Source organism: Dendrobates tinctorius, unplaced genomic scaffold, assembly GCF_039654945.1.
Source record: "Dendrobates tinctorius isolate UK_male_01 unplaced genomic scaffold, ASM3965494v1 ptg000162l, whole genome shotgun sequence".
Lineage (NCBI taxonomy): Eukaryota > Metazoa > Chordata > Amphibia > Anura > Dendrobatidae > Dendrobates > Dendrobates tinctorius.
The window spans coordinates 25,756,131-25,767,378 of NW_027361829.1; the positions used below are offsets into that span (position 1 = coordinate 25,756,131).

General features: G+C 52.1%; 1 protein-coding gene across 2 annotated transcripts; it reads right to left on the minus strand.

Moving 5' to 3' along the window:
• Positions 1-233: 233 nt before the first annotated feature.
• SLC25A53 (solute carrier family 25 member 53) lies at positions 234-11,011 on the minus strand. Of its 2 annotated transcripts, none has more exons than XM_073549921.1 (2): positions 10,751-11,011; positions 234-3,787 (listed from the first exon to the last, which is right to left on the minus strand). In XM_073549921.1, the coding sequence occupies exon 2, from the start codon at positions 3,676-3,678 to the stop codon at positions 2,827-2,829; it is 852 nt and encodes a 283-aa protein (XP_073406022.1). In that variant the 5' UTR covers positions 3,679-3,787; positions 10,751-11,011; the 3' UTR covers positions 234-2,826. The 2 variants fall into 2 exon arrangements, with proteins under 2 accessions (XP_073406022.1, XP_073406023.1); XM_073549922.1 differs by lacking the exon at positions 10,751-11,011 and adding an exon at positions 10,524-10,719.
• Positions 11,012-11,248: the final 237 nt, after the last annotated feature.

An 11,248-nucleotide genomic window follows, 5' to 3' on the forward strand; every position in this document is an offset into this window, starting at 1 on the left:
ACGTTGCAGCGCTGCCTTGATCTTTTTGAATATGCCTGGGGCTTTGCATCCGCCAGATCTTTCTCGCCTCTGCTGCACCTCTACATTCTGTATATCTCTTATCTATAGATGAATCTGTTCCTCTAAGTGTTGTGTTAATAATAAGAATCCATGTACCACAGAACCTGAAGATCACTAGTTTACTGTACATGAGACATACTAGAAAGCGCCATACATCCCAGCTCCAGAGCAGATTGGGCTTTACGGTCATTTATTTGAAAATTTGATTGAAACTGAAATGTACAATTTGTTCCTGGAGTGAATTGGTAAAATCTGCACAGTGTAGATAGCATCATGTAGTATTGTGTAACAATGTTCATATTGATGGACATGTGGGCAGACAAACACAGATGAAGGCACTTGGACTACAGGAAACACTTGCTTGCCTTTATTATACAGCGCCATCATATTCTGCAGCGCTGTACAGACATTGTCATCAGTTACTAAGTCTGATCTTATGCAATGTCAGCAAATTACAGAGGCATGTAAAAGTCTGGGCACCCCTGGTCAACACTACTGTTACTGTGAACAGTTAAGGCGAACATGACACTATAAATAACGCTGGCAACTAGCAGATATGGGGTCAACCTGCAGGCTAACAGCATTATGATGCTGCCCGTCGCTTACACATAGAATGCAGCTTGGAGAAAACAATCTTTATTCTCCCCAACAGCATTCGGTATTCAGTCACGTAGGCGGGGGTGGCGGTTCATTGAATGCTCTGACCATACAGAGCGGTTGCTGTAACCGCCCCCGGACCTGACTGACAGCTGAGCCCCAATGTAAAGCAAGTGTCAATCATGGGGGCGGTGGTTCAGTCACTGCTCTGAGTATACAGAGCGGCCGCTGAAACTGTCCCCCAGCTGTGACTGACAGCTGAGCCCCAATATAAAGCAAGTGTCAATCATGGGGGCGGTGGTTCAGTCACTGCTCTGAGTATATAGAGCGGCTGCTGTAACTGTCCTTAGGCTCTGACTGACAGCTGAGCCCCAATGTACAGCCACTGTCAGTCATGGAGGCGGGGGTGCGGGTTCAGTCACTGCTCTGAGTATATAGAGCGGCCGGTGTAATCGCCCCAGACTGACACTGCCTGTACATTGAGGTCGGCTCTCAGGACCGGGGAGCGGTTACAGCGGCTGCTCTGCATGACTGATCCGGCACCCCCCATGACTGAATACCGAATGCTGACAGGGAGAATAAAGATAATTTTCTCCCCGCTGCATTCAGCTGCGTGCAGGCAGCATCATAACGCTGTTAGCCTGCAAATTAACCCCATATCTGTAGGTTAACATCATTATTCCTGGTGTCAGGTTCCTTTAATGAAGTTGAAAATGAAATGATGTCAAAGGCCTAAAGTTACAGATGCCACATTTCCTTTGTATTTTAGGCAAAAAAAAAATATATTTTCATCTTTACCTTTTTTAAAAATATAAAAAGAAAAATGGGCTGATGCAAATGTATGGGCACCCTTAGAGACATGTGTGCTCAGATGTTGGACAAGGTTTCAGACCATAATTAGCTTGTTAGGGTTATGGCTTGTTCACTATCATTGTTAGAGCTACCTGCACAAATATGGCCTTCATGGAAGAGTCATCAGAAGAAAACATCTCCTGCGTCCTAACCATAAAATTTAGCATCGAAAGTAAGCAAAAGAACATCTAAACAAGCCTGTTTGTTTTGGAAACAAGTCCCATGAACCGATGAGGTAAAAATAGAACTCTTTGGCCAATATGATCAAAGGTATGTGTGGAGAAAATAGTGCAGAGAATTTCAGGAAAACAACGTCTCGCCAGCCATTAAGCATGAGGGGATCAATCATGCTTAGGAGTTGTACTGCAGCCAATGGCACGGGGAACATTTCGTGGGTAGAGGGAACAATGGATTTAATAAAATTTCATCAAATTCTTGATGCAAATATAAAACATCTGTAAAAAAGCTGAAGGTGAAAAGATGGCTTCTACAAACGGAGAATGATCCTAAACACACATCACAATCCACAATAGACAACCTCAAAAGGCGCAAACTGAAGGTTTTACATTGGCCCTCACTGTCCCTCGATCTGATCATCATTGAAAATCTGGCTAGACCTCAAAACAGCAGTGCATGGAAGACACCCAGGAATCTGACAGAACGGGAGGAATTCTCCAAGAAAGAACAGATGCAAATCCCTCAAACAAGAACTGAAAAACTCTTGTATGGCTACAAAAAGCGATTACAAGCTGTGATACTTGCAAAAGGGGGCGTTACTAGGTACTAACCATGCAGCGTGCCCAAACCTTTGCATTGCCCAATTTCCTTTTTGTAATTTTTAAAATGTAAAAGATGGAAATATATTTTTTGCTTAAAAAAAACAAAGAAAATGTGTCATCTTTAACTTTAGCCTTTTAGAAATCATTTCATCTTCAGCTTGCTTAACTGTTCACAATAACAGTTATTTTGACCAGGGGTGTCAAAACATATACATGTCAATGTATCTGTACACCCAAGAGCAAAATGGCACAAAAAAATGCTGTGCCACTTGAGAACTGGGAGCAAAGAAAGAATACACTGGATACAGTTTACGACTGGTGGGTTCAAAAGAAGAATAATACCACAAAGGCCCAAGGAACCACAGGTTGCCATTCACACTATATGTGGGTTCTGGGGCCATCCTTCTGAAGACAAAAAACTTGTGTCCACCTTCTCAGCTCTCCCAGTGGCCAAGTTTTATATTTCTCGGCACTGTTTCTTACTATGAGTAGGGACCTCAGGTTCTTACATGCTGTCCATTGAGCCAGAGGACCAATTTTATAGAAATTTTTTACTCAAGGTATCATGAATAGAGTTTGTCACTCCCCAAGTAACGCAAGATCTCAGGATAATGAGAGATGCCCCACGGTACAGCAGTGAGACTCGTCCTCCACACTTGTTCCATACTCTTAGTGTTGCGTTCCGTAAATGAGGCAGATCCTTTCCTACTTCTGCCTGCATATTTGCTATTATAACACTTAATGGATAAAGTGCTAGTGAGGTGAAGGCACCATTGATTGCCCCAGAGCCTAGAGAAGGGGCCCAGACAGGAAGACCTGGATAAGTCAATGCATCTCGCAATGGCTCTTTGCAGGAAAGGAAGATGGCACTTCCCACCATGTTCCTGACCAGTATTATGGAGAATCCCCTGTACAGAGCACATGTTAGCCATTGTCTTTTATTGTAGGTCTGAAACTCTTGGACAATTGCACGTGTGTTAGGAAATGTTACGTTATTACGACTGTCCTGCAAAATATTCTGAATTCTTTCAAATGGTACTAACAAAACGGCTTCTATTGCCCCAGCTAAGCACCCAGAAAAAGCACGAGATTTAGCACCTGGGGTACCTCCCCTGGAGAAAAAATGTTGGAGGCTTCCTTGGGTTCCAAAAAGCAAAGTCCCTTGAATTGTTTTTGCCATGAGAGGTGGTGCCAGTCCACGATAAAGATGTTTACCACCTTCTCTGGTCAACTGACATGCAGCAGCTCGGATAGTCAATGTGTGAAGTTGCTGTCGAAAAATTGTCTTATAGATGGGAAATGTTAGAACAGTGGAGAGAAAGCTTGAGGTTGCTCCGGCAAAGTAACTACTACTCCATCCGCCCCATCTTGGAGCATCTCCACTTTCCATTTTGTTTCCTTTTAGGAGGTGATAATATTTTTGAAGGGAGAATGTCAGAGTGGGAAAGCTCCGGGGTCCATCTTCTATTTAGGAAGTGTAACTTTTATCCTACGGAGTCCTGCAAAAATAACAGGTAAATAATTAACACTAAAGCCATATTCTAGAAGTGTGTCAGTAAAACATTTACTGTGCCATGATGGATTCCTGATGGACAAGGTGATGGCATAGATACATGGAGGACTTGAGCTAGAGGACACACTGCTATTTATAATACTTGCCCCATAATGATAAGCTATATAATAAGTACACACCAGGGGCCATATTCATTGTCTCATAGGTTCACCCCAGGGGTCCACATTCATTATCTTCTAAGTTCGCCCCAGGGGCCCACAGTTGTGTATCAGAGATCTACAGATCTGCCAATCAGAAATGTTCAGGGACCCACATTCATTGTCATCTACGTTCACCTCTGGGGCCCACATTTGTGTATCAGATATCTGCTGATCCACTAATCATAAATTCTCAGGGGCCCACATTTATCTATGAGAGATCTTCAGATCAACTAATCATAAATGCTCAGGGGCCCACATTCATTGTTTCCCAAGTTCACCCCAGGGGCCCACATTTGTGTATCAGAGAGCTGCAGATCCGCCAATCAGAAATGCTCAGGGACCCACATTTATTGTCATCTAAGTTCACCCCAGGGGCCCACATTTCTATGACGGCTGAGCTCACTCAAATTACATTTTTTTGTAAAAGCAGCCTTTATTTAGATAAAAATCATGAAAAGGGAACCTGTCTTCAGAAAAATGCTATTCAGCAGATATGAGGTTAATCGAGACTGGTCTCCATTCAGCACATGATTGTGAAAATCATCAGGATCAGCTGCTGACCAATCAGTGGCAAGACCTTCCTCAGTAATGACCTCAGTGACAGCTGCAGGAGGCTCACACTCCAGACCAGTAATGACCGCAGTGACAGCTGCAGGACGTTCACACTCCAGACCAGTAATGGCCGCAGTGACAGCTGCAGGACGTTCACACTCCAGACCAGTAATGAACGCAGTGACAGGTGCAGGCGGATCACACTCCAGACCAGTAATGACCTCAGAGACAGCTGCAGGCGGATCATACTCCACACCAGTAATGACCGCAATGACAGCTGCAGGACGCTCACACTCCAGACCAGTAATGACCGCACTGACAGCTGCAGGACGCTCACACTCCAGACCAGTAATGACCGCAATGACAGCTGCAGGACGCTCACACTCCAGACCAGTAATGGCCGCAGTGACAGCTGCAGGACGTTCACACTCCAGACCAGTAATGACCACAGTGACAGCTGCAGGCGGATCACACTCCAGACCAGTAATGACCTCAGAGACAGCTGCAGGCAGATCATACTCCACACCAGTAATGACCGCAATGACAGCTGCAGGACACTCACACTCCAGACCAGTAATGACCGCACTGACAGCTGCAGGACGCTCACACTCCAGACCAGTAATGACCGCACTGACAGCTGCAGGACGCTCACACTCCAGACCAGTAATGACCGCAGTGACAGCTGCAGGCGGATCACACTTCAGACCAGTAATGACCTCAGTGACAGCTGCAGGCAGATCATACTCCACACCAGTAATGACCACACTGACAGCTGCAGGAGGCTCACACTCCAGACCAGCAATGATTTCAGTGACAGCTGCAGGAGGCGCACACTCCAGACCAGTAATGACCTCAGTGACAGGTGCAGGCGGTTCACACTCCAGACCAGTAATGCCCGCAGTGACAGCTGCAGGTAGATCATACTCCACACCAGTAATGACCGCAGTGATGGCTGCAGGTGGATCATACTCCAGACCAGTAATGACCGCAGTGACAGCCGCAGGTAGATCATACTCCACACCAGTAATGACCGCAGTGATGGCTGCAGGTGGATCATACTCCAGACCAGTAATGACCGCAGTGACAGCTGCAGGTAGATCATACTCCACACCAGTAATGACCGCAGTGATGGCTGCAGGTGGATCACACTCCAGACCAGTAATGACCTCAGTGACAGGTGCAGGCGGTTCACACTCCAGACCAGTAATGACCGCAGTGACGGCTGCAGGTGGATCATACTCCAGACCAGTAATGACCGCAGTGACGGCTGCAGGCGGATAATACTCCAGACCAGTAATGACCGCACTTGACAGCTGCAGGACGCTCACACTCCAGACCAGTAATGACCGCAATGACAGCTGCAGGACGCTCACACTCCAAACCAGTAATGACCGCAGTGACAGCTGCAGGCGGATCACACTCCAGACCAGTAATGACCTCAGTGACAGCTGCAGGCGGATCATACTCCACACCAGTAATGACCACACTGACAGCTGCAGGAGGCTCACACTCCAGACCAGCAATGATTTCAGTGACAGCTGCAGGAGGCGCACACTCCAGACCAGTAATGACCTCAGTGACAGGTGCAGGCGGATCATACTCCACACCAGTAATGACCACACTGACAGCTGCAGGAGGCTCACACTCCAGACCAGCAATGATTTCAGTGACAGCTGCAGGAGGCGCACACTCCAGACCAGTAATGACCTCAGTGACAGGTGCAGGCGGTTCACACTCCAGACCAGTAATGACCTCAGTGACAGGTGCAGGCGGTTCACACTCCAGACCAGTAATGACCGCAGTGACGGCTGCAGGTGGATCATACTCCAGACCAGTAATGACCGCAGTGACAGCTGCAGGCGAATAATACTCCAGACCAGTAATGACCGCACTGACAGCTGCAGGACGCTCACACTCCAGACCAGTAATGACCGCAGTGACGGCTGCAGGTGGATCATACTCCAGACCAGTAATGACCGCAGTGACGGCTGCAGGCGGATCATACTCCAGACCAGTAATGACCGCAGTGACGGCTGCAGGCGGATCATACTTCAGACCAGTAACGACTTCAGTGACAGGTGCAGGATGCTCACACACTGGACAAGTAATGATTTCAGTGAAACCTGCAGGAGGTTCACACTCCAGACCAGTAATTACCTCAGTGACAGGTGCAGGCAGCGCATACTCTGGACCACTAATGACCACAGTGACGGCTGCAGAAGGCGCACACTCCGGACCAGTAATGACCTCAGTGACAGCTGCAGGCGGATCACACTCCAGACCAGTAATTACCTCAGTGACAGGTGCAGGCAGCGCAGACTCCGGACCAGTAATGACCGCAGTGACAGGTGCAGGAGGTTCACACTCCAGACCAGTAATAACCTCAGTGACAGCTGCAGGCAGATCACACTCCAGACCAGTAATGACCTCAGTGACAGCTGCAGGACACTCACACTCCAGACCAGTAATAACCTCAGTGACAGCTGCAGGCAGATCACACTCCAGACCAGTAATGACCTCAGTGACAGGTGCAGGAGGTTCACACTCCAGACCAGTAATGACCGCAGTGACGGCTGCAGGTGGATCATACTCCAGACCAGTAATGACCGCAGTGACGGCTGCAGGCGGATAATACTCCAGACCAGTAATGACCGCACTTGACAGCTGCAGGACGCTCACACTCCAGACCAGTAATGACCGCAATGACAGCTGCAGGACGCTCACACTCCAAACCAGTAATGACCGCAGTGACAGCTGCAGGCGGATCACACTCCAGACCAGTAATGACCTCAGTGACAGCTGCAGGCGGATCATACTCCACACCAGTAATGACCACACTGACAGCTGCAGGAGGCTCACACTCCAGACCAGCAATGATTTCAGTGACAGCTGCAGGAGGCGCACACTCCAGACCAGTAATGACCTCAGTGACAGGTGCAGGCGGATCATACTCCACACCAGTAATGACCACACTGACAGCTGCAGGAGGCTCACACTCCAGACCAGCAATGATTTCAGTGACAGCTGCAGGAGGCGCACACTCCAGACCAGTAATGACCTCAGTGACAGGTGCAGGCGGTTCACACTCCAGACCAGTAATGACCTCAGTGACAGGTGCAGGCGGTTCACACTCCAGACCAGTAATGACCGCAGTGACGGCTGCAGGTGGATCATACTCCAGACCAGTAATGACCGCAGTGACAGCTGCAGGCGAATAATACTCCAGACCAGTAATGACCGCACTGACAGCTGCAGGACGCTCACACTCCAGACCAGTAATGACCGCAGTGACGGCTGCAGGTGGATCATACTCCAGACCAGTAATGACCGCAGTGACGGCTGCAGGCGGATCATACTCCAGACCAGTAATGACCGCAGTGACGGCTGCAGGCGGATCATACTTCAGACCAGTAACGACTTCAGTGACAGGTGCAGGATGCTCACACACTGGACAAGTAATGATTTCAGTGACACCTGCAGGAGGTTCACACTCCAGACCAGTAATTACCTCAGTGACAGGTGCAGGCAGCGCATACTCTGGACCACTAATGACCACAGTGACGGCTGCAGAAGGCGCACACTCCGGACCAGTAATGACCTCAGTGACAGCTGCAGGCGGATCACACTCCAGACCAGTAATTACCTCAGTGACAGGTGCAGGCGGCGCAGACTCCGGACCAGTAATGACCGCAGTGACAGGTGCAGGAGGTTCACACTCCAGACCAGTAATAACCTCAGTGACAGCTGCAGGCAGATCACACTCCAGACCAGTAATGACCTCAGTGACAGCTGCAGGACACTCACACTCCAGACCAGTAATAACCTCAGTGACAGCTGCAGGCAGATCACACTCCAGACCAGTAATGACCTCAGTGACAGGTGCAGGAGGTTCACACTCCAGACTAGTAATGACCTCAGTAACAGGTGTAGGAGGTTCACACTCCAGACCAGTAATGACCTAAATGACAGGTGCAGGTGGCTCACACATTACAGACTTTGTTGTCTCCAGAGCTTCTGAAATGCTTATTTTCCATCATTCCCCTTTCGGACTGGCCTTCGCCCTGTGGTTTCCCACTCTGTGGCAGTGATAATACTTGGCTCGGTGCTGGCTGGACGCCCTCTTCTGCCTCCATCAGGATCCCCAGCTTGGTGCTGGCTGGATGCAACCTGCTGCCCCCACCAGGACCCCCAGCTTGGTGCTGGCTGGACGCAACCTGCTGCCCCCCACCAGGACCCCCAGCTCGGTGCTGGCTGGACGCAACCTGCTGCCCCCACCAGGACCCTCAGCTTGGTGCTGGCTGGACGCAACTTGCTGCCCCCCCACCAGGACCCCCAGCTCGGTGCTGGCTGGACGCAACCTGCTGCCTCCACCAGGACCCTCAGCTCGGTGCTGGCTGGATGCAACCTGCTGCCCCCACCAGTACCCCCCAAGCTTGGTGCTGGCTGGAAGCCCTCTTCTGCCTCCATCAGGATCCCCAGCTTGGTGCTGGCTGGATGCATCCTGCTGCCCCCACCTGCACCCCCAGCTTGGTGCTGGCTGGACGCAACCTGCTGCCCCCACCAGGACCCCCAGCTCGGTGCTGGCTGGACGCAACCTGCTGCCTCCACCAGGAACCCCAGCTCGGTGCTGGCTGGATGCAACCTGCTGCCCCCACCAGTACCCCCAAGCTTGGTGCTGGCTGGAAGCCCTCTTCTGCCTCCATCAGGATCCCCAGCTTGGTGCTGGCTGGATGCATCCTGCTGCCCCCACCTGGACCCCCAGCTTGGTGCTGGCTGGACGCAACCTGCAGCCCCCACCAGGACCCCCAGCTCGGTGCTGGCTGGACGCAACCTGCTGCCTCCACCAGGAACCCCAGCTCGGTGCTGGCTGGATGCAACCTGCTGCCCCCACCTGGACCCCCAGCTCGGTGCTGGCTGGACGCAACCTGCTGCCTCCACCTGGACCCTCAGCTCGGTGCTGGCTGGATGCAACCTGCTGCCCCCACCAGTACCCCCCCAAGCTTGGTGCTGGCTGGAAGCCCTCTTCTGCCTCCATCAGGATCCCCAGCTTGGTGCTGGCTGGATGCATCCTGCTGCCCCCACCTGCACCCCCAGCTTGGTGCTGGCTGGACGCAACCTGCTGCCCCCACCAGGACCCCCAGCTCGGTGCTGGCTGGATGCAACCTGCTGCCCCCACCAGTACCCCCAAGCTTGGTGCTGGCTGGAAGCCCTCTTCTGCCTCCATCAGGATCCCCAGCTTGGTGCTGGCTGGATGCATCCTGCTGCCCCCACCTGGACCCCCAGCTTGGTGCTGGCTGGACGCAACCTGCAGCCCCCACCAGGACCCCCAGCTCGGTGCTGGCTGGACGCAACCTGCTGCCTCCACCAGGAACCCCAGCTCGGTGCTGGCTGGACGCAACCTGCTGCCTCCACCAGGAACCCCAGCTCGGTGCTGGCTGGATGCAACCTGCTGCCCCCACCTGGACCCCCAGCTCGGTGCTGGCTGGACGCAACCTGCTGCCTCCACCTGGACCCCCAGCTCGGTGCTGGCTGCCCCCACCTGGACCCCCAGCTTGGTGCTGGCTGGACGCAACCTGCAGCCCCCACCAGGACCCCCAGCTCGGTGCTGGCTGGACGCAACCTGCTGCCTCCACCAGGAACCCCAGCTCGGTGCTGGCTGGATGCAACCTGCTGCCCCCACCTGGACCCCCAGCTCGGTGCTGGCTGGACGCAACCTGCTGCCTCCACCTGGACCCCCAGCTCGGTGCTGGCTGCCCCCACCTGGACCCCCAAGCTTGGTGCTGGCTGGATGCTCCCTGCTGCCCTACCAGTACCCCCAGGTTGATGCTGGCTGGAAACCCCCTGCTGCCCCCACCAGGACCCCCAGCTCGGTGCTGACTGGACGCAACCTGCTGCCTCCACCAGGGCTCCCAGCTCGGTGCTGGCTGGATGCTCCCTGCAGCTCCCACCAGGACGCCCTGCTGCCCCCACCTGTACCCCCGGCTTGGTGCTGGTGTGGTCACTCATGCTCTCTGTAGGCTGATGCCACCGTCTGTGTCCCCGCAGCACATGGAGCAGTTGTCTCTGGTGTTATCCTGGGTAGGCAGTGACTCATCAAACCCCCTGTGCACTGAAGACCCCGCAGTCAGGATGGCGGCGGCTGCACGGTGCAGAATGCAGAGACCCAGTGAGGAGCCGACCTGCCATCATGTTCGTACCTGGAGTAGCGCGGTCACCTTGTGTTGCTGGCAGTGACGGTCGGGGAGCATGGCAGCACACACAGCATCTTTCCGGCTGCGGTAACCGTGAGTACTGAGTAGGACACACCCTGCGCATCACGGTGATTGGCGGAGACCCTCAGCATCACTTCCTCTGAGAATGGAGGAGCCGGTACTGACCCCTAGCCAGCGTCGGACTGGAGCACCTTGGGCCCACCAGAGAAAATCATTCTTGGGGCCCACTATGCAGCTACGTAGAAAGAAATACAAGACCACCAATTGTGTGCTAAAACACGCTAATAGCAGGGTATACTATCAGGTAGTACACGTCTTAATATGTAGCAGCCCCCTCATAGAATATAATGCAGCCCCCTCTCATAGAATATAATACAGTGCCCCACAAAATGTAATGCAGTTCCCTCATAAGGTATAATGCTGTCCCCACCATAGAATATAATGTGGCACCCTCGCAATATAGTATAATGCAGCCCCCCGCAA

Bases quoted from the DNA above. Each gene is read 5' to 3' on its own strand.
- SLC25A53 (XM_073549921.1), bottom strand. From the start codon at position 3,678: ATGGAAAGTGGAGATGCTCCAAGATGGGGCGGATGGAGTAGTAGTTAC.